At 50.4% G+C, this 22,247-nt stretch overlaps 1 protein-coding gene across 2 annotated transcripts; it reads left to right on the forward strand.

Moving 5' to 3' along the window:
- Positions 1-2,714: 2,714 nt before the first annotated feature.
- Dao (D-amino-acid oxidase) lies at positions 2,715-21,680 on the forward strand. Of its 2 annotated transcripts, none has more exons than XM_013014531.1 (11): positions 2,715-2,863; positions 8,912-9,114; positions 11,263-11,377; positions 13,948-14,024; positions 14,897-14,962; positions 15,967-16,021; positions 17,914-18,018; positions 18,395-18,477; positions 19,651-19,768; positions 20,749-20,847; positions 21,180-21,680. In XM_013014531.1, exons 2-11 carry the CDS (start codon positions 8,921-8,923, stop codon positions 21,309-21,311), a joined length of 1,044 nt encoding a protein of 347 aa, XP_012869985.1. In that variant the 5' UTR covers positions 2,715-2,863; positions 8,912-8,920; the 3' UTR covers positions 21,312-21,680. The 2 variants fall into 2 exon arrangements, with proteins under 2 accessions (XP_012869985.1, XP_012869986.1); XM_013014532.1 differs by lacking the exon at positions 2,715-2,863 and adding an exon at positions 2,903-3,040.
- The last annotated feature ends 567 nt before the right edge of the window (positions 21,681-22,247 follow it).

Consider the following 22,247-nt stretch of genomic DNA (forward strand, 5'->3'; position numbering starts at 1 on the left):
TGGAGGGGCGGAGCCGAGCGGACGGTGAGGGGCGGGGCAGGGAGGAGAGGGCGGGACGGAATAGGCAGAGGAGGGCATGGAAGGAGGGGCGGGGCCGAAGGGGCGGGGCGGAACACTGCGCACGCGAAGAGGAAGCTGCGGGCCGGCTCTCGCTTGCCTCAATTGGCCTTGGGTATCCGGGCGGGGGCGTGGCCACGATGAGGACCGCCTCCGGAAGTCGGCCTGCGGAGCTGACCAGGGTGGGAAAACTGAGGCCTGTGGACTAAGTGGTCCAGACTCTTCAGGGGATGATGCGTGCAATGACTCAGAAATAAAGGAATTCTTGCTAGACTTTGCAGAAATTCAATTCGTTTACTCATTCATTTATGAACCATTTGTTGAGCTTCTACTAAATACTAAGCATTCAGCATACAAGTGAGCAAAGATTAGGCCCATCCTTGGGGATTTGATTGAGGTTCCTGAGATTATTGTATGCACTTAAAAATTAGTTTGCTAGCCGGGCGCCGGTGACTCAGGCTTGTCATCCTAGCTACTCAGGAGGCTGAGATCTGAGGATTGCAGTTCAAAGCCAGCCCGGAAGGAAAGTCCATGAGACTCTTACCTCCAGTGAACCACCAGAAAACCAGAAGTGGCACTGTGGCTCAAGTGGTAGAACACTAATCTTGAGCTGAAGAGCTCAAGGACAGTGCCCAGGCCCAGAGTTCAAGCCCCACGACCGACAAAAACAAACAGAAAATACCAGAAAAAGTGGTGCTGTGGCTCAAGTAGTAAAACACTAGCTGTGAGCACAAAGAGGTTCAGGGACCAGAGCCCAGCCCCTGAGTTCAAGCCCCATAACCAACCAAAAAAAATTGGTTTGCTTGTGGAGGAGGCTAGTTTTGTAGTAGGGTGCTTACCTAGTATGCTCCAGGCCTAGGATTTGAAAGCTTTGCTTCTAAGTGTCTAGAAACTGGAATTTTGGACCCCAGGCCCAAACTCCAGGACTTCCACTTGCCCTTGTCAGCCAAGTAAAGACTCAGGTGAAGAGCAGGGAAAGGAGATTTTATATCACAGCATGAGCATGCCATGAAGACAGCACTTTAGTTCCTCTTTATGTGTGTTTTAGGCTACAGACATGAGCTTCAGGTATTATAGACAAAGAATTGGGGGGCTGGGGGAGGCAGGGGAAGGGACGATTTATGATGATTAAACAGTCTTGGCCAAAGTATGGCATGGTTGGTCATTATCTTAGTATTTGTTTGGGGAGAATTCTGGAGAATTGCTAGCACTGTCAGCACTCCTTACCATCAAGAAGACATAGATGCCTGGTGGGTGGTCTGTCCTTAAGGGTGATTTTGACTGGCCCTCATAAAGATAATCTGTCCTTCCCAGATTCCAAGTTGATTGCCAATTGAGTGCAGAGAGAATAGTTTACTGTAGCTACAGTTATGAAATGGAGGCAGAGATGTCAAGCTTTTCTCTTGCTTTAATTCCAAGGCCCAGCAAAAGCAGCTTTTAAAGGAGATTCTGGAGAAGTTGTTATTTCTGTCATCCCTTGAGGCAGGCAACAAGTAATTGTTACCTGGGGGTAGGGGGTGGTGGTCCTTTCTGAACAAACTTCTAGTTCCTTTCCTTATTGGCAATTCCTTCCATCCTTTCTTCTTCTTTTTTTTTTTTTTTTGTCTGTCAAAGGGCCTGAACTCTGGGCCTGGCACTGTCCCTCAGCTCTTCAGCTCTACCACTTGAGCCACAGCACCACTTCTGCTTTTTCTGCTTATGTGGTGCTCAGGAATCTAACCCAAGGCCTCAAGCATGCAAGGTAAGCACTCTACCACTGAGCCACCTTCCCAGGCCCCCATCGTCAGTGCTGTCCATCCTGGATTCCAAGGTGTCAGCCAGGTGAATAGCTTATAGAAAGACACAAAAACAGAGCCAGGAACTGGTGGCTCACTCCTGTAATCTTAGCCATGCTCAAGACTGAGATCTGAAGATCATGGTTCAAAGCCAGCCCAGGAAGAAAAGTTAATGAGACTCAATTAACCACTAAAAAGCTGGAAGTGGAGCTATGATTCAAGTGATAAAGTTCCAGCCTTCAGCATAAAAAAGCTAGGGAATAACTCCTAGGCCCTGAGTTCAGGACCCATTCCAGCACAGAAAGAAAAGAAGGAAGGAAGGAAGAAAGGAAAGAAGGGAAGGAGGGAGGGACGGAGGGAGGGAGGGAAGGGGGAAAGGGAAGGAGGGGAAGGAAAGCAATGAGCCACACATCCTCCCAGCCCAAATAGCTGCCTCCTTAAGTCCCTCCTTGACCTTATCTGTCCAGTGTTGCAGGATAGCAGTGGGCTGGCCAGCTTGGCCTGTCTCCCACTCAGGGGCTGCTTGGTGACCCCCCCCCCATGCTGCAGGCCAGGCTCACAAGCAGCCCAGGGATCTGCCCTCCCCTCTGCCAACAGGACGAAGACAGAAAGAAGATCGTCTCCAGCTGGCCAGAGAGACAGACTTCCTTGTGCCCTGAGAGAAAGCCCTCCCTCCCTCCCTTCCTCCTCCCCTCCCCCCCCCCACCGCAAAGCCTGTCCCCAGGGACTTGGGATCAGCCAGAAAAGTCAGGCAACTTTTCAGTGACTTGGAGCAAGGAGAGGAGAGGTCTCCTGGCTGGTCGCGCTAAGTCCAGGTCAGCCCAGGGCTGGTCAGCCCCACCCCCTGCTACCCTAGGGTCCACAATTTAGACTTTGACCCCAGTGTGCTGTTCTGCTGGCTGTCAGACAGAAGGATTGAAGTCAGAAGGCTTCCCCCTACACCCTACCTCGAAAAAAAGGAGTTTTCCTGCAGGAAACAGGACCCTGCACCCCAGAAGCTGCCACGTTCCTCCACAGGTCGGCTACGTGGGGTGAGTGACACCAGTACACTTTTGAGGGGGAGAGGAGGAGGGTAGAAGGACACAGGATCGTCCCAGGGTCAACAGACCAGGCTCAGCATTAGATACAGAGAAGACAAACCTGGCTGTGGGCAACGGTCTCCCCAGAGAGGTAAAGCTCTAGCCCTGGAGTCAGGTGGGCATTTGCAGGTAAGTAATTTCTTATCTTCAACCCTCTTTTTCCCACCTGAAACATGGGATCGTGACTCAACTCTTGTCTGTCTGTCTGTCTGTCTGTCTATTGTGTTGGTCCTAAGGCTTGAATTTGGGCCCTGGGTGAATGCTTTGTCCCTGAAACTTTTTTTCTCTGAAGGCTGATACCTGCCCACTGAAGTCACAGCTTCATTTCTGGCACTTTTGGGGGCGAGGGGGGGGGGAGGCAGACAGGTGATTCCTAGGAAATAAGAGTGTCTCAGACTTTCCAGCCCTTTCCAGATCTCAGCCTCTTGAATAGTTAGGATGACAGGTATAAGCCCAGCAGATTTTTTGGTTTCCTTAGAAGTCTTTCACATTCTTTGCTGTGAGCACAGAGCAGCTAAAGACAGAAGCGGCCTCAGAGGCTGGTTTTCTGGGGACAAGAAGGTCATAGACAAACTCAGACAAGACCAAAAGACAAGGAAAAAAAAAGGAAGGCAGGCAGGCAGGCAGGCAGGAAGGAAGGAAGGAAGGAAGGAGTGAATGAAGGAAGGGAGAGAGAGACAAAGAAAGAAAGAAAGAAGGAAGGAAGGAAAGAAAGAAAGAAAAGAGAATTCCTGTTCAGCTTACTGCCAGCTGCCTAAATATTTCTAGTGTGCAGTCTGCAAAGCTGGAGAGGAACTGGGTCAGCCCTGAGCACCATCGTCCTAGCTCTGTCACCTGGGGTGACTGGCTTTCCCTCTCTGAATCTCAATCTTGGACACCTAGACTGTAATAATTATTCTGAGCTCCTTGAGCGGTGGAGAGAGCCGGGGTGAGGGATTGTGTCTATCCAGAATCTTCGTATGACAGAAACAAAAGGCATTGGTTTCCTTGCTCCACTGAGCTTGCAAGATATTATAATCTCTCTCGCTCACACACACGTGCAACACACACAGTGACACACGTAAGAACCTCAGCTGCTTCACCTCCCTGCATACACACTTTATATTTGCTTGGTTGCAGTTATTGGTATAAAATGGACACAAAACCAGTACCAGTGCTTGTGCCTATAATCATAGCCACTTAGAGGACTGAGATGTGAAGTTCAAGTTTGAAGCCAGCTTAGGCAGGAAAATCCGGGAGACTCTTATCTCCAGTTAACCATCTAAAAGCTGGAATAAAGCCGGGTGCCAGTGGCTCACACTCAGCTCAGGAGCCTGAGATCTGAGGATAACAGTTCAAAGTCAGCCCAGGCAAGAAAGTCTGTGAGACTCTTATCTCCAATAAGCCACCAGAAAAACCAGAAGTGGCACTGTAGCACTAGCCTTGAGCTGAAGAGCTGAGGGACAGTGCCCAGACCCAGAGTTTAAGCCCCACGACTAACAAAAAAAAGCTGGAATGTGGAGTCGTGGTTCAAGTGGTAGAGCACCAGCCTTGAGGGAACAATGCTATGGCCCTGAGTTCAAGCCCCAATACAGGCGTGTGTACAAACACACACACACAAATGGGGACAAATGAAAACATTAACCACAGCAACAAGGAAACAGTTGACTCAGAAGCCAAACTCGCTGCATGTGGGTGCAGAAGTTCATTGCTCACTTGCATGAGTGATTTACCTGAGGCTGGCTGGCTCTGCCAGGTCCTACAAAAGGGCTCCCAATTCTATTCAGAATCTCATGTGAAGTTGCTACAGAAAGTATGGAACGTGATTCATTTCCTGTGTGTGTGTATGTGTGTATTTCTCTCCATGTAATTGACTGAAAGCTATGATTTTTTTTCTTTTTCTTTTTTGCAATTCTATTCTCACCTATATATTAAAAATTCCTCTAAAAGGTACCTTTGGGGTTTGGGAAAATGCAAATGTGACACATGGTGCATTCATCTTTTTTTGTTTTTTTTGTCAGTCGTGGGGCTTGTACTTGGAGCCTGGGCGCTGTCCCTCAGCTCTTCAGCTCAAGGCAACCACTCTACCACTTGGGCCACAGAGCCACTTCCAGTTTTCTAGTGGTCCATTGGAGATAAGAGTCTCATGGACTTTCCTGCCCAAGCTCACTTTGAACTGTGATCCTCAGCTGTCAGCCTCCTGTGTAACTAGAATTACAGGCATGAGCCACAAGGGCCCCGCCTACCTCACACTCTTTAAGCAAACACATTACTACTTGAACCATGCCCTCCGCCTCTCTTTTTTGTCGGTTGTGGGGCTTGAACTTGGGGCCTGGGAGCTGTCCCTCAGTTCTTCAGCTCAAGGCGAACCCTCTACCACTTGAGCCACAGTACCACTTCTGGTTTTCTGGTGGTTCATTGGCAATAAGAGTCTCATGGACTTTCCTGCCCAGGCTGGCTTAGAAGCATGAACCTCAGCTCTCAGCCTCCTGAGTAGCTGGGATTACAGGCGTGAGCTACTGGTGCCTGGCTATTTTTAATTATTTTAGGATTGTTTTCTTTTAGTTGTTCTATAGTCTGGACTCAGGGCCTCATGCTTGCTAAGCAAGTACTCCACTTCTGACCCATGTCCCAGCTTCTTTTGGCACTGGTTACTTTTTTTTTTAAATCCTCCTAAGAACTCCATTTGTGCAACCAGGCCTTGCTTAACACTAATATAGGCCTGGGGATGGGGCAAAGAACAAGATCAAATTCCTGCCGGCTGATATGCTGGGAGTGAGGAGGGGTAGAGGCCCTAAGGGGCAGGCTTTGCTACCCTGGAAAGATCTATCAAAGAGGAAACCAGGGCTCAGTTAGGACCGACCAACTTATCCTACCTAGCTCATTGAGGTCTCTCCGTCTTGATCCTGAGAACACCCTTAATCCAGGGCAAACTGGAGAGGTTGGGGACCCATCACCCAGTCAATCAGAGGGACTTAACTAGTGAGTGCAAGAGTTAGGCTGGGAGGTCCTGTTCAGTTGTTACTGTCAGCGTCTCACCCACCCCCATTTCTAGCATTTTTTTTTTTTTGTCTGGTCGTGGGGCCAGAACTGTGGGCCTGGGCGCTGTTCCTCAGCTCTTCAGCTCAAGGCTAGTGCTCTACCACTTGAGCCACAGCGCCACTTCCGGCTTTTTTCTTTTTGTTTATGTAGTACTGAGGAATCGAACCCAGGGCCTCAGGCATGCAAGGCAAGTGCTCTACCACTGAGCCACCTTCCCAGCCCCATTTCTAGCATTTTTATCATGGGGATTTTTTATTTCTTTTGGTCAATCGTGGGGCTTGAACTCTGGGCCTGGGCGCTGTCCCTTAGCTCTTCAGCTCAAGGCAAGTGCTCTACCCCTTGAGCCACAGCACCACTTCTGGTTTTCTGAGTGGTTCATTGGAGATAAGAGTCTCCTGGATTTTCCCACTTGGGCTGGCTTTGAACTGCAATCCTCAGATCTCAGCCTTCTGAATAGCTAGGATTACAGGCATGAGCCACCAGTACCTGACTCATAGGGATTTCTGAAAATACAGGAGAGTCCTTTAGTTACTATTGATATAAAAGAATGACCAGCTGCCGGGCGCTGGTGGCTCACGCCTGTAATCCTAGCTACTCAGGAGGCTGAGATCTGAGGATCGCGGTTCAAAGCCAGCCCGGGCAGGAGAGACCGTGAGACTCCTATCTCCAATAAACCACCAGAAAACCGGAAGTGGCGCTGTAGCTCAAGTGGTAGAGCGCTCGCCTTGAGCTGAAGAGCTGAGGGACAGCGCCCAGGCCCAGAGTTCAAGCCCCACGACCGACAAAAAAAAAAAAAAAAAGAATGACCAGCTCTCCAGAGATGATGCAGTCAGGAGGCGCAGAGAGTGAAAGAATCTGGCAAAGATCACACAGTAATCCAGAAGTCCCACTAGCTCTGACCTGTCTTCTCCTTCTTCCTTGAGACTGTTTTCCCACTGAGATTTTTCAGGATGTTAGGGGACAGAGGAAAACCTACTGTGTGCAGAGGACCTACTGTGTGCCAGGCACTGAATTGGGAACCTTTGTGGAACACACACACACACACTAGTGTGCACACTGAGATTGAATGTAGGGCTTCAATTATGCTAGACCTTGTAACTGAACTCATCATTTCATCTCGAGATAACCTGGGAAATTGTGGTTAGTACTGTCTTACAGATGAGGGGGGTGGGGGGTCACATGTCCTGAGACAAAGTGCAGGAGAAAGGGGAAGGGAGGAGACAAGGGAGGAGACAACCCCTCAGCATCCAAGTCTAGGCTTCAAGCTGGAAGGAGAACAGTCTAGAAGAACGATACCTTTCTGTTTGTTGATTCGATGTCCAACTTGGCTTCTGAAACCCCGGCTGAGTCCAGCTCTCTCGGGCTGGAGCCATTTTCCCCCTTTGCAAAACTAGGCCGTGTTGAGAATGTCCTGCTGTTCAGGACCACAGAGGCCCGAGTTGCCAGGAGCCGGGTCTATGGAGGGCAGAAGAAAAAGGAGGAAAAGTTAAATCTGGCCCTTCCGGGCACAGACAGTCCTCTTGTCCTGCCTTAGCAGGAGCCAGCAGAGAAGTTCAAGGTCAAAAGCTGCTGGCCTTATAATAAACTTCTGAGGGCCCAGCCGGCCTAAAGCAGGCCAAGTTCTGTGCTGGAAGACCCAGTTCTAAGCTGCTCTCGGCATCAGCTAGCTGCCAGTTTAGCACCCAGTAGGGGTGCAGTCGGTACGGCTTGGAACTCAATCCTCCCAGCGGCGCCCCTACTTGGCTGTGTGGACTCAAGTAAGTCACTCCACCTCTCTGAGCCTCAGTTTCCTTAATCTGTGAAATGGGATTCAACATAGCAGCCCGTACCTCAGAATATTGGAAGACTGAGATCAAATGATGCATGTAAGACACAGCCCTGGAACTGGTGCCCAGTAGTTACACACAAAAGTCAGCGAGCGAGTTACTTCACCTCCCCTTGATTTGACATCATGTGAAGTAGCCTGCCCATCCTCTGAGCTCCCCGTTGCAAGAAATTGAAGTTCATGAAGTTTTTGGAAGTTCATGAAGTTTTTGCCCAAGGTTAACGACTAGTGGGTGGCCAGGCTGAGATCTAAGATTCGAAGCCAGAACACATTGTTCTAACCACAGATGACCCAGTGTACAGGTGACCGGGGGTTCTGCCAAACCATTTATGTCCCCAGCCTAAGGTTTGGGAGCATCCAGAAAGTTCTCCAGCAAAAGCTGTTACTTGTCACTGTGTGACTTTGGCCAAGCACTTTGTTTCTCTGTGCCTCTATCCGCTAAGTGGGAAAATAGTTGGGTCTTGATGACCACATATAAAAAGTATTGGGGATGCCGGGCGCTGGTGGCTCACGCCTGTAATCCTAGCTACTCAGGAGGCTGAGATCTGAGGATCGCAGTTCAAAGCCAGCCTGGGCAGGAAAGACCGTGAGACTCCTATCTCCAATAAACCACCAGAAAACCGGAAGTGGCGCTGTAGCTCAAGTGGTAGAGCGCTCGCCTTGAGCTGAAGAGCTGAGGGACAGCACCCAGGCCCAGAGTTCAAGCCCCACGACCGACAAAAAAAAAAAAAAAAAGTGTTGGGGCTGAGCACTGGCTCATGCCTGTAATCCTAGCTACTCAGGAGGCTCAGATCTGAGGACTGGGGTTTGAAGCCAGATGGGCAGAAAAGTCTGTGTGACTCATCTCTAATAAACCACTCAGAAAAAACCAAAAGTGGTGCTGTGGCTCAAGGGGTAGAGCACTAGCCTTGAGTCAAAGCAGCTCAGGGACAGTGGCTAGGCCCTGGGTTCAAGCCCCAGGACTGGCAAAAAAAAAAAAAAAATATATATATATATATATATATATATATGTACACAGACAGACAGATAGACAGACATAAAGGGCTTGGCAGTGCTTGGTACTCTCAGCAATCAGGAGATGTTGTTGATGACCAGGACAATGATGGAAGCCATAGAGAGAATACAACACTACAATCTCCCCTTCCTGCTTGCAGACCGGTCCGATGCGTGCGGTGGTGATCGGAGCGGGGGTCATCGGGCTCTCCACCGCCCTGTGCATTCATGAGCGCTACCACTCCGTCCTGCAGCCGCTGGACATCGAGGTCTACGCCGACCGCTTCACCCCACTCACCACCACCGATGTAGCTGCTGGCCTCTGGCAGCCCTATCTCTCTACCCCCAGCGACCCCCAGGAGATGTGAGTGTGGGTCCCGAGGGCAGACCTGGGCACCCGCAAGGTGAAGGCTGCAGAGGGGACCCTCCCGTTAAGCTGTGCATCACCAAGAACATGTCCTTTGTGGAAGCTCTGATCTGACATAGGAAGAAAATTCTAGGCTGGGTGCAGTGGTTCATGCCTGTCATCCCAGCTACTCGGGAGGTGGACACTGAGAGGAAGGCAGTTTGAGGCTAATCTAGTTAAAGAGTTAACAAGACTCTATCTCAATCAATAAGCCTGGTGTGGTGGCATGCGCATAACTAGGATCTCAGCTAGATGGAGGCTGTAGATAGGAGAATCTAGGACTGAGGCTGACCCTGGGTAAAAATCCATACCTAAAAATAGTGAAAGTATAGATAGGAGCAGGTGGCTCATGCCGGTAATCCTAGCTCCCCTCGAGGCTGACATCTGACGTTTGTTTGAAGTCAGCCCATACAGGAAAGACTGTGAGAACTTTTATCTTCATTGAACCACCCAAAACCCAGAAGTGGAGCTGTGGCTGAAGCGGTAGAGTGCTAGCAAACAAAAAACAAACAAACATGGACTGTACCCAGGCCCTGAGCTTAAGCCCCAGGAGGGCACATAATAATAACAACAATACAATAATCATAGTAAACAACAATAAGAACAAAAAAAAAGCTGTTGTAATCCTAGCTACTCAGGAGGCTGAAATCTGAGGATCGCGGTTCAAAGCCAGCCTGGGCAGGAAAGTCCATGAGACTCTTATCTCCAATAAACCACTAGAAAACTGGAAGTGGCGCTGTGGCTCAAGCGGTAGAGCGCTCGCCTTGAGCTGAAGAGCTGAGGGACAGCACCCAGGCCCAGAGTTGAAGCCCCACGATCGACAAAAAAAAAAGGCTGCCAATGTGTCTCAAGTGGTAGAGCACTTGCCCAGCAATCTTGAAGCCCTGAGTTCAGACCCAAGCACTGCCAAAAAGAAAAAAAGGAAAAGAGAAGAAAGAGAGGAAGGAGGAGGCGGAGGAAGAGGAGGAAGAGAAAGAGCAGGAGCAAGAAGAGAAGGAAGAGGAGGCTTAAGGAGTGAAGGAGGAAAAGGAAGAGTAGAAAGAGGAAGAAAAAGAGGAGGAGAAGGAAGACACAACTAATGAACCAGAAGTGGATTACAGTCCCCGCCATGAAGGATGTTGAGGCTGGAGGATACCTGACCGTGTAGTTCGAGGCTAGGCTGAGCTATGTAGCAAGACCCTGTCTCTAAGAGCAAAACAAGAAACAGGAAATCATGCTGACTACGCCCTCTGCTATGTCAGAGACATGGGGGAACAGAGGGGGCTTTCTCCACCTCGCCCCCTGCACTGGGTGGCCCTCAGGACACCTCGGCATCAATGAATCCAGAAAACTAAGCAGGTGACGTGGAAGATGCAAAGGTCACTATGTCAGCTTAGAAACTGCCAGGTGCCTTCACAGCTGAACCTTCTAGAGAATAATATCTCAAACAAACCAAGTGCTCTACCGCTTGAGCCACAGCTCCACTTCCATTTTTCTTTTTTTTTCCTTTTTGCATATGTGGTGCTGAGGAATCAAACCCAGGGCCTCATGCATGCAAGGCAAGCGCTCTACCACTGAGCCACCTTCCCAGCCCCTCCACTTCCATTTTTCTGGTTGTTCATTGGAGATAAGAGTTTCATAAACCTTCCTGCTCGGGCTGGCTTTGAACTGCGATCCTCAGATCTCAGCCTCCTGGGTAGCTAGGATGACAGGCGTGAGCCACCGGTGCCTGGCTCCCTGTGTAGTCTCATATCACACAGTCCCACCTCTGTGCGGGCCAGCGAGTAGAAGAAATGTAGTTGAGCTTTTGTGCCCAGGATGTAGAGGTCAAACATCTGAAAGAAGCAAGCCAGAGTGGGCCGCGCAGTGAGCAGTGGAGGGATCCCAGAGCCAGGCTGCCTGGGAAGACAGCGTAGAGCCTACAGTGAGGCCTAGGGGCTGCTGAGAGCCAGCAGGAGATGCATCCCAAAGGCTCCCAGCTCTGTACCTCCTCTCCCCTCTGCTGTCCAGCCTGGGAATGGGGAGTGTGGGGGGGGGAGGGGAGGAGAAGAAGGGACATTACAGGAGTCACATGGGGATGCCTGAGTCCCATGGCAAGCTGAGATCCTGTGGGCCCTTCCCTTCTAGGGAGTGGAACCGGCAGACCTTTGACTATCTCCTGAGCCATATGCATTCTCCCAACGCTGAGCAAATGGGCCTGGCCCTGGTCTCAGGCTACAACCTCTTCCGCGAAGCCGTTCCGGTGGGTACTTGACCTTGAGAAGTCACAGCCAAGGAAGAACAAGGGCCCAGAAACACCTGAAATCACCTAAGCTCCAGACTCTAGGGCTGAAATTAGCTTCACTTTATTTGAGTTTAGTCTTATTTATTTCTTTGGGTGGGGTTCAAGAGGAGGAACAAAGCCTTCTATGTAGTCCAGGCTAGTTTGGGATGCCTGGGGCTCAAGTGATTCTCTACCTCAGCTTCTGGAGTATTGCAACTATAGGTTTGTGTCACCACAGGTCGCTAGGATCACTTAGCTAATTTAGTGTATTTGGCTTTCTTTGCATTTAATTCTTTGGTGCCAGGATTGAACCCACAGCCTTTCATCATGCTAGGCAAGTGCTCTACCAACTTGAGCTATGTTCTTAACCCATCACTTTAAATTCTGCTTGTGCTTTACAAAAAAAATTGTTGGGGCAGGGAAGGTGGCTCAGTGGTAGAGTGCTTGCCTTGCATGCATGAGGCCCTGGGTTCGATTCCTCAGTACCCGTAAGCAGAAAAAGCCAGAAGTGGCACTGTGGCTCAAGTGGTAGAGCACTAGCCCATGAGCTGAAGAGCTAATGGACAGCGCCCAGGCCCAGAGTTCAAGCCCTACAACCAACAACAACAACAAAAATTGTTTTTCCAGCTAGGGACATAGTTAAGTGACATCATGCTATCCGAACAGGTTCAAGGCCCTGTATTCAAGCCCAGGTACTGCAAAACAAAACAAAACAAAAACAAACGATAAGTAAACGCAGGCACAATGGCAAAGCGCCCTCTCTTGAAAACATATACATATTTTTGTTATATGTATATCTCATTGTGATATGTACTGCATACACACAGATTTTGCTTGTTTGCTTGTTTCTAATGTTATTATAATTTGGCAGATACCAACAAGCTTGTTGGATGTGGGTAGAGGACATGAGACTTTGGTTGGTGCAGGCAAAACACTTACATGTCCCGCAGTAGTGGCTTTTATTATTGAACCCCCAAATACCAAGTGTCCCAGGAAATCCCAGGGCTCTTCTTCAAGATAGACTCAAAAAGCCTGGCACTGGTTGTTCATGCCTGTAAATCTACTACTCAGGAAACTGAGATCTGAGGATCACAGTTGGAAACCAGCCTGGGCAGGAAAGTCTGTGAGACTCTTATGTCCAATGAACCACCAAAAAGCCAGAAGTGGAGCTGTGGCTCCAGTGGTAGAATACTCACTAGATTTTTCTTGGGGGGGGGTCCGGGCATGGGGCCTGAACTCTGGGCCTGGGCGCTGTCCCTCAGCTCTTCAGCTCAAGGCTAGCACTCTACCACTTGAGCCACAGCGCCACTTCCGGCTTTTTTCTTTTTGCTTATGTGGTGCTGAGGAATCGAACCCAGGGCCTCATGCATGCAAGGCAAGCACTCTACCACTGAGCCACTTTCCCAGCCCTATTCACTAGATTTTTTTTGGGGGGGAAGGCTCAGAGACAGTGCCCAGGCCCTGAATTCAAGCTCCAGGACTGGCACCAATAAAATAAAACAAAATAAGAAATAAAGATAAGGCCAGAAGTAGAGGTGTGGCTCAAGTGGTAGAGCACTAGCCTGGAGAAGCAGCACCAGGCCCTAAGTTCAAGCCTTAGTACTGGCACAGAGAGAGTGGGGAAAGACAGACAGACAGACAGACAGACAGACCACCAAAAACCTGTGCCAGATGCAGCTATGGCTACTTTATACTAATAACTCCCTTCATTGTGGCAGCAGCCAGCAAGTCCACGTCGCCCTTCCCCCCACCTTGCAGATGAGGAAACAGAGGCTCAGAGCACTGCGGCAACTTACCCAAAGCCACAAAGCTCATCAGAGGCAGAGCTGGGGTGCGGTCCTAGACAGCCTGTGATTTAGGGTGTCCAGCATGCCCCCGGCCTTTGAGGTTACTTACACTCAGGCTACTGAGAAGGATAGCATGGTGTAATAAGAAGCACGCACCCCAGGCCAGATCTCACGGTTTCTCAGCGTTGAGCACTGGGCTTAGAGCCTTGTCCCCATTATCGTTTCCGTCCCATGGACCCACGAATGGTTATTCATTGACTGCATGATACAAAGAAGGCAGCGGAGGCTCAGAGGCTGCAAGGCAGTCAGGGGCGAGGCTGGGGGTCTCCTCCCGGGTGAGCAGAGCCCATGTGCCCCAATGCCTCCTGCACCACCCTTTTGGGGAGCCTCACGTGGTCCCCATTTCTCCCCTATTTCTTACCTTGACTCAACCACTCAGTCCTCTGACTCTTAGAGTCACCTGGGCTTTAAACAGTGTGGGTTCAAATCTCTGCTGCACCATTTATGAGCTGTGTGACCTTGGGCAAGTTACTTAACCTCTCTCTAAGCCTCACTTTTTCTACTGGGGAAAAAGTATGACATTCATCCCCAATGGCTTTGCTGCGAAGATGAAGGGAATCCATGTAAGGAACTGCCTGGAACAGTACGTATCTTAGGCATGGCAAGCATTATATAAACTTTTTATCATCATCATCATCATCATCATCATCATCATCATCATCGAGAGCTAGTGAAGGATGCTCTTCTCTCCTTCCTCTTCAGGACCCTCCCTGGAAAGACATAGTTCTGGGATTTCGGAAGCTCACCCCTAGAGAGCTGGAGTTGTTCCCTGATTACAGGTAAGGTTATTGTCACATACAAAGGGGCGGGGGCACCCGATCCAGGCAGAACTATCTAGAAAACAGCAGAAGATGGAGGCACCAAACTCCCATTTCATCTAGCGCCCCTGGCCCGGGTCTCCTGGCACTCTGTCCAGCTCCTCACAGAGGCCCCACCCACAGGGGGCTTTGGGCTGACATGGAGTCACACAGTACAAGCCCAGAAGCTCTGCGTATCAGTCAGATTTGCATAACAGTAATAAAGCACCCAACACGAGCTGCTTATAGGTTTAAAAATAGGTTTATTTTATCCTATGGTTCTTGAGGTTCAAATCCAAAGTCACGAGTTAGGCCCTCTGGGAAAGGGGCAGGGGGCTTATCAGGACAGGACTGTGTCCCAGATCAATTCATATCGCAAGTCAGGAAGCAGAGACTGAGGATGGGTGTGTATGTGGGTCCCACAATCCCTTTCCAGAAAGCTCCCTGATTACCTAAGGACTTGCCCCCCACACACCCACACCCAGGTCCCAGTTCTTAGGAGATCAAATGACTTCCCAGGTCAGCCCCTGAGACTCCAGCCCAGCCTTTGTGGACCTTCCTCCTCTTCCCTCCGCAGCCTGAAGTCCTCTCCTCCCCCTACCCCATGCCTGAGCCCCTTCTACCAGGCACATCCAAGATCCATTCACACCCACTGCCTGTGCTAGCGCCCTCTGCTAGAAGCATTCTCCTTGTGTTGAACTGAAGATCGCTCCCTGTCCCCCACCCTCCTTCCCCACCTCTTGGACGTCAGCTGGTGGTTCTGGCCCCAGCCTTTGGCGACCCACCTCCATCTCTTCCAATATGGCTGGTGCTGACCTTGATTGCTTGCTACCTTTTGCCTGTTGTGACTCTAGCTACGGCTGGTTCCACACAAGCCTGATTCTGGAGGGGCAATTCTATCTGCAGTGGCTGACCGAAAGGTAAGGCTTTAAGAAGGGGCCATTCTCTGGGAAAGAGTGGTTGTGGGATTTTTCTGTGTTGACTGGTTTTCCCCAAGCTTATGGAGGAAAACCCTGAGGCCAGGGGTGGGTGCTGTCCTTGGTCCTGACAGCTACTATGAGTGGAAGCCATTGTTCTGTACCTGGCTGGGTGTCAGAATAACCTGGACAGCTTTTCATACATCATATTTATTGGCAACTTCATCCAGAAACCTCATTCTTGTGCAATAGCTTAAAATAAATTCTCTTAAGCCTTCCAGATATCTTTATATCATCTGCAAATAATAAGGTACCTTGTGTGTGTGTGTGTGTGTGTGTGTGTGTGTGTGTGCATGAACTTAGGGCCTGTCCTTTAGCGTTTTCCCTCAAGGCTAGTATTCTACCACTTGAGCCATATCTCCACTTTCACCATTATTCTGGTTCATTGGAGGTAAGAGTCTCACAGACTTTTCTGCCTCAGGCTGGCTTCAAACAGTGGATCCTCAGATCCCTGCCTCCTGAGTAGCTAAAATGGCAGGCATGAGCCTCTGGCATCCATCCAGCTGTCATCTAAAACTTTTGGATGTAGCAGTGGGTGTCCTGAGCCCAGCTTCTAATTTTGGCCTGGGCTCAACCTTGTCCTTTTCCCCTGTCCCGAATCTCATCTCCTTTGACATTGTAAAACCATGCAGTGACAGTAGAACTGGAGGAAAAGAAGAGGCCTGGGTCTGAGTCCCAGTCTCTCACTGAGACTCACCGATGACCTTCAGTCCCTCCTTCACCTGCTCCCCTGAAAGGCTTGGCCCATCTCAGAAGGCTGTTTCCCAGGGAGGGGGACAACTTTTGTAGACCACTAGTCCAGCCAGGAGCTCATGAATGGGTCTGACTACATAGTCATCTTCTCAAGGAGTGTCCTGTGAGACTAATGTCCCCAGAGATGTCCCCTATGCCACCACTCAGTTAGAGGGGCAGAGAAACCATTAAAAAAATGTGTCTGATGTCTCCAGGTTAAAAGAGAGGGGAGTGCAATTCTTCCAGCAGAAGGTGAAGTCTTTGGAGGAGGTAAGCTACAGGGCTGGGAGGGCATGGAAAGAGGGGAGATGGGGAGGGATGACTAATCAGAGCTTCGTCACTGGAGGTATCTGCCTTGATGTTGGTTCCTAGAACAAAGAAAGAATGAAATCATGCTGGTCGTGGGGGCTCATTTTCACCCATGACCCAGGTTAAGTTTTAGGGCTCGAGAGCTATCTGCTTCTTCCTTTAGTCTCAGCCACACTCCCCTGCCAAATGCTTCTTAATGGCTTCTGATTGAGGTTTCTGTGGAGTGCGGGCACTCAGCTGGGATCCTGGTCAAGGCAGCCCAACCCCACCCTCATGAATAGCCAGGAACAGCCACCATCGTCGGGCAGTGGTAGCATACCAGAGCTTGACTGTGCTGACTTCATTCAGTCCCAGTCCCAGCATTTATTAGAATGCTGATTTACTCGCAGGAGGCGCTGGGTATCTACGGTGATGAGTACGGGACCCTCCTGCTCTGGTCAGACCCTGGAGACTCATGGGTGACCACCACAGACCTGGTTCCCAAAGGCTGGCTCAGGGCTGTTTGGAGTCCATTGCAGTGTATGCGTGTGTGTCCATGATTTGGGAGGGGAGCTGCTGCCCTGGTGCTGGGTTGCAGGCCTGGATGCTTCTCCTACATCCTTGCATTGACAAGCATCCAAGACACGGGGAGTCTCCAGCCAATGTCTGGGCAGCGTAGCGGGCGAGAGAAGGATGAGAAATGAAATGGTGAATGGCGACCCACCTGGCCTTTCCTTCTGACCCCTTTGAGGTTGTGAGGTTTCCACAATATGAGTTACCAAGCATCAGATCATTTCATCTGCTTCCTTCCTCCCTCCCTCCTTCCCTCCTCCCTTTCTCTCTCTTTCTTTCCTTCCCTCCCTCCCTCTCTCTTCCTCTTTTCCTCCCTCCCTCCTTCCTTTTTCTCTCCCTTCCTCTCTTCTTCTCTTTCCCTCCTTCTCTCCCTTCCTCCCTCCGTCCATTTCTCCCTCCCTCCCTCCATCCATTTCTTCCTTCCTTCCTTCCTTCCCTCCTCCTCGCTTTTCTTTCTTTTTCTTTCTTTCTTCTTACCCTTTTTCTCTTTCTTTCTTTCTTTCTCTTTCTCTCTTTCATTGGTTCTGTGCCAGTCCTGAGGCTTGAACTCAGAGTCTAGGTGCTATCTCTGAGCTCTATTTGCTCAAGGCAAGCATTCTACCACTTTAAGCCATAGCACCTCAGGTTTCCTGGTGGTTCATTGGAGATAAGAGCTCACGGACTTTCCTGCCCCAGCTGGTTTTGAACCTTGATCCTCAGATCTCAGCCTCCTGGGTAGCTAGGATTCCAGATATGATCTACCTATGCCCTTCCCCACCTCTCTTTCTCAGGGCCTTGCCAGCTAGGTACTCTGCCACTTGAGTCACTCCCTCAGCCATTTTTTGCTTTATAATTTTTCAAATAAGGTCTTATTTTTGTCTGAGCAGGCCTGAAACTAAGAGCCTTCCACATAGGCCTCTGGCATCGCTAGGATTGTGGATGTGTCCTTCTCCTTACATTTGCTTCCTGAGTGGCTGGGATTACAGGAGTGATGCATTGTACCTTTTATATCGAGGGTTACATAGGATTCTCATAGCAGCCTGTGACATAGGCATTACTATCCCTACTATAAAATAATTATAAAGGGAGCAGGGATGAGGGGAGCTGAGCCTTGAGGAAATAAAGGAGTTATTTTTTTGCGGGGGGAGGATCAGATATTAGGTAAATGGCAGAGTGGATATTTGGATCCTGGTCCATCTGATTTGCTCACTGGGACTTCTAGCCACTGTTGCACAGAGAGTAGACAGGAGGGAGGAAGAAGAGGATGAGGGGGCGTGGGGATCTTCGCTGTTTCTTATCTATCTGCGTGCTGTTGCTGCCAGGTGGCAAGAGGAGGCGTGGACGTGATCATCAACTGCACCGGGGTGTGGTCTGGGACCCTGCAGCCGGACCCCCTGCTGCAGCCAGGCCGGGGGCAGATCATCAAGGTGAGTGTGGTTTCCTCCGGGCCAGGCACGTGCTCCACACCTTCCGGGGTTGATTGGAGGTAGTGGTCACCACCACCCCTTGAGATAGACACCATCACATCGCCACCGCCATCATTCAGAGACAGTACACTAAGGCAGCGGAGTCCACACACACAGCAGCCCACATGTGATTGGGATTCGAACCCAGGAAACCTAGCTTAGGAGCCTGGATGGCCACCACTGGACCCAGGCTGCCCCAGGAGGGTGGGTGCATATGTGTAAGGCTAAGCCTATGGTGGGCACACGTGCATGTGTGTGTGTGTGTGTGTGTGTGTACATGGTGTTCCTGACAGGGCTTGGTGTGTATGTGTCTGATTTCTGTGTCCCAAACCCGCAGGTGGAGGCCCCATGGATGAAGCACTTCATTATCACTCATGAGCCAGGAAGCGGCATCTATAGGTCCCCGTACATCATCCCAGGGTAACACTCTGCTGCGGGGGGGGGGGGACAAGACACACCTTCCTGCTCTCCCCATGCCCCACTGCCTGTCTGCCCACGCCTGGCTTCTCCCAGAGGTGTTTTTGATTGTTTATTGCTTTTACTACATCTGGGAAAGCAAACTTTGCTCCCCCCCCCATCTCATCAGTCCTGGGGCTTGAACTCAGAGCCTGGATGCTGTCCTTGAGCTCTCTTGCTCAAGGCCAGCACTCTGCCACTTTGAGCCACAACTCCACTTCCAGTTTTCTACTGGTTCGTTGGAGGTAAGAATCTCATGGACTTTTCTGCCTGGGTTGGCTTTGAACTGTGAGCCTCAGATCTCAGCCTCCTGAGAAGCTAGCATGCCAGGTATGAGCCACCAGAGCCTGGCTGGGGGCTGCCTGGTGAACATTCATTTGGATGACAGTAATGGTGTCACCAGAAGTAGTGTCAGAGGCAGCAGGGGTGGGAATGACAGCTGATGAGTGCAGGCATCAGTGGGAGCACTGTAGCAATGGAATGGTGGTGATGTAGGCCCGATGTGTTGTAGAATGGCAGCAGTAGAAGCTATTGGCACAGATGGGAAAGACCACGCTGAGGGTGTGTTGGTCGGCGTCGAGGGTAGCAGAGGTGTTTCTTGGGATGGGGGGCTGGGCTTGAGGAGGAGATCGTGTTGTTGACAGTGGAGTGGGGTGGATGGCTGTGCTGGTAGAGATGGGCCTTTTTGTTGGTTTGTTTTGTTTTTTGCTGGTCCTGGAGCTTGAACTCAGAGCCTGAGCACTGTCCTTGAGCCTCTCTGTACTCTACCACTTGAGCCACAGCGCCACTTTCTGGCATTTTCTGTGTATGTGGTACTGAGGAATCGAACCCAGGGCCTCATGCACGCTAGGCAAGCACTCTACCACTGAGCCACCTTCGATGGTTTGACCCGATGGCAGAGATGACAATCTCAATGGCAGTGTTTGCGGTGTGGCTGCCTTTGCCATCTCAATGGTGATGCTGACTGCGTGGTGCAGGGGTGATAGCTCATGGTAAGGAGAGGAGGAGGAAGTGCAGTTCAGGGGGATGAGGCTGGTGCTGGCAGAGGTCGGCCCGGAAGCAGTAGTGGTTCAGTAGAGATGGAGGTGATAACTGTCCAAGCTTCCCTTTGCCCTGATCCCCCGTGTTTGCCCGTAGGATGCATTCGCTGACGCTGGGTGGCATCTTCCAGCTAGGGAACTGGAGCGAGGTGAGCAGCAGCCAGGACCACACCACCATCTGGAAGGGCTGCTGCCACCTGGAGCCCACGCTGAAGGTAGGTGGGCGGGGACATCGGTGTCCTGGACCAGGGCTCGGGCAGCGAGGTCCTGAAGATGACAGCCATGGGAAGGGACCCATTCCAGCAAGGAGCTGGGGCATCTGCCAGAATTTGATAGTGTACAGGGAGATTGTTCCTCCGATGGATGAATGTAACTGGCCATGAGGAAAAAGACCCCTCCTGAAATAACATCTCTAAAACAACTCAGTCTGAGCTGGGTTCTATGAGTCACACCTGAAATCCTAGGAACCTGGGAAGCAGAGATGGGGAGGACTATGGTTTAAGATCCGTTCAGGCAAAAAATTCATAAGACTCCACCCCCCTCCCCTGTCTCAACCAATAAAAAGGCAGAGGCAGAGGGAAAGGCCTGTTATTCTAAGGCATATAGGAGGACTGCAGTCCAAATTGGCCTGGACAGAAAGCCCAGATTGTATTTGAAAAAAATAACTAAAGCAACATAGGGCTGGGTACATAGCTCAAGTAGTAGTGAGCTTCCCTCCCAAGCAATGAAGTTCTGAGTTCAAATCCCAGTACCTGTCCAAAACACAAAACAAAACCAAACCAAAACATCTTAGTCTGTCTTCACAAGGAGCAGGTGAGCTGGTGCACTTATTGTGGAAGTCTGTTTTGGTGTTGGCCTGCTTCGTGGTATGGCGGGGTGGAAGGGGGGGATGGCGGTGGTGGTTGGCGTTGATGATAATGGTCACCAAAGAGGCTGTTGATCAGACTGGCAGTGGTGATGGTGGGGGCTGGGGTAGAGGGAGGAGCTGACAGGTGGGCGGTGGTAGCGGTGGTAGCAGTGATGGAGAGGGATGTGGTGGCTGAGGAAAATGGGGATTAATAGGCAGAGGGGAGGGGAAGGTGTTGGTAACCATGGCAACGGGGTTCTGAAGGCTAACTCCGGACCACCTCATCGTCGTGACAGCAGGAAAAGAACAATCCAGAGCCAGAATGGCCAACTTTTTCTTTCTTTCCAGAAAGCAAGAATTGTTGGTGAATTTACTGGCTTCCGGCCGGTTCGTCCCCAGATCCGACTAGAAAGAGAATGGTTTCGCTCAGGATCAGCAAGTACAGAGGTAGGTCCGGACAGGGCAACAGGGCCCACTCTTGGCTCCTGAAGTGACACTTCCTCGTCTGTGTCCAGGGGACGGTGGGCTCATCTGCCCCAAGCAGATACTTCTGTGACCCGAGGCCCATGTTGTACCCACAAGGCAAAAGCCTGGGGTGCTGTCCTCCATCTCCACACACAGAACCGGGGCCCCTTATTGCTGGGCCCAGGGGCTCACCCAAGATTCCCCAAACCACCAAGGAAAGCCCAGGATGCCTCAGAAAGTTCCTGAATCTCCCAGGGAAGTAAACCATCACTGGCTCCCAGAACCTGGCTACCATTTGTTTTTGTCTCTCCCAGGTCATCCACAACTATGGCCACGGTGGCTACGGGCTCACAATTCACTGGGGCTGTGCCCTGGAGGTGGCCAAGCTCTTTGGGAAAGTTCTGGAAGAAAAGAAGTTGTGCAGGATGCCACCATCCAACCTCTGAGGACTTTTCTGTGACCACGAGGACTCCGCACACCCCTCAATCTAGTAATCAACAGTGTGCCCCGATAAGCCCCCATCCCTGGCTTCCCTGCACAAAGGTGACAGCTGATTGGAGGAAATGTCAAGGCCATCATTGGAGGGAAATCCAGCCCCCCTCCATCCCCTCTGATGGCACCCCTAGGTCTCTGGGTCTGAGACTGTGGACAATTGGAGCTCTAATCCCACAAGTTCTCAGAAGAAAGGAACAACTCAGAAAATCAAAGAAGCCAGCTGCTCAGAGGCATAAGAGAAAAAAAATGAGGTTAGCTAAGGTTAAGTAATTGGATCACAAGTCACACTAATGTATTAAAGGTTTTGGAAAGATCTACAACAAAGATACTTTTCCTTCTTTCTTTCTTTCTTTCTTTCTTTCTTTCTTTCTTTCTTTCTTTCTTTCTTTCTGTCTTTCTGTCTTTCTGTCTTTCTTTCTTTTCTGTGCTGGTCCTGGGACTTGAACTCAAGGCCTGTGTGCTGTCCCTGAGCTTTGGTGCTCAAGGCTAGCATGTACCACTAAAGCCACAGCTCTACTTCTGGCATTTCCGGTAGTTAATTGGAGATAAGAGTCTCACGGACTTTCCTGCCCAGGCTGGCTTTGAACTGAGATCCTTAGATCTCAGCCTCTTGAGAGCCACCAGCACCCAGCTTGAAGCCATTTCTGTGCTGTTGAGAGTGCTTGATGTGAGAGGAATATAGAACCCATGCTACTCTCAACATCTTCTAACATGTCCCAAAATCTTCTCTATCATAGAAAGAAATGTCTGACATTTCCGTGAATGGAACAGGAACCTTTTTGAACAAGAGTGCTCAGAATTAGACATAAATATGATTAGCACGAGGCTAAACGCATTCCAGAGGCCTGAGAAACCTTTGTGGGAGTTCTTACACCATTAATAATATT

The sequence above is a fragment of the Dipodomys ordii genome, unplaced genomic scaffold (assembly GCF_000151885.1).
Source record: "Dipodomys ordii isolate 6190 unplaced genomic scaffold, Dord_2.0 Scaffold23, whole genome shotgun sequence".
NCBI lineage: Eukaryota > Metazoa > Chordata > Mammalia > Rodentia > Heteromyidae > Dipodomys > Dipodomys ordii.

Bases quoted from the DNA above. Each gene is read 5' to 3' on its own strand.
- Dao (XM_013014531.1), top strand. From the start codon at position 8,921: ATGCGTGCGGTGGTGATCGGAGCGGGGGTCATCGGGCTCTCCACCGCC. The intron at 9,115-11,262 runs GTGAGTGTGGGT...CTTCCCTTCTAG, and splicing joins CCCAGCGACCCCCAGGAGAT to GGAGTGGAACCGGCAGACCT. The intron at 16,022-17,913 runs GTAAGCTACAGG...TGTTGCTGCCAG, and splicing joins AGGTGAAGTCTTTGGAGGAG to GTGGCAAGAGGAGGCGTGGA.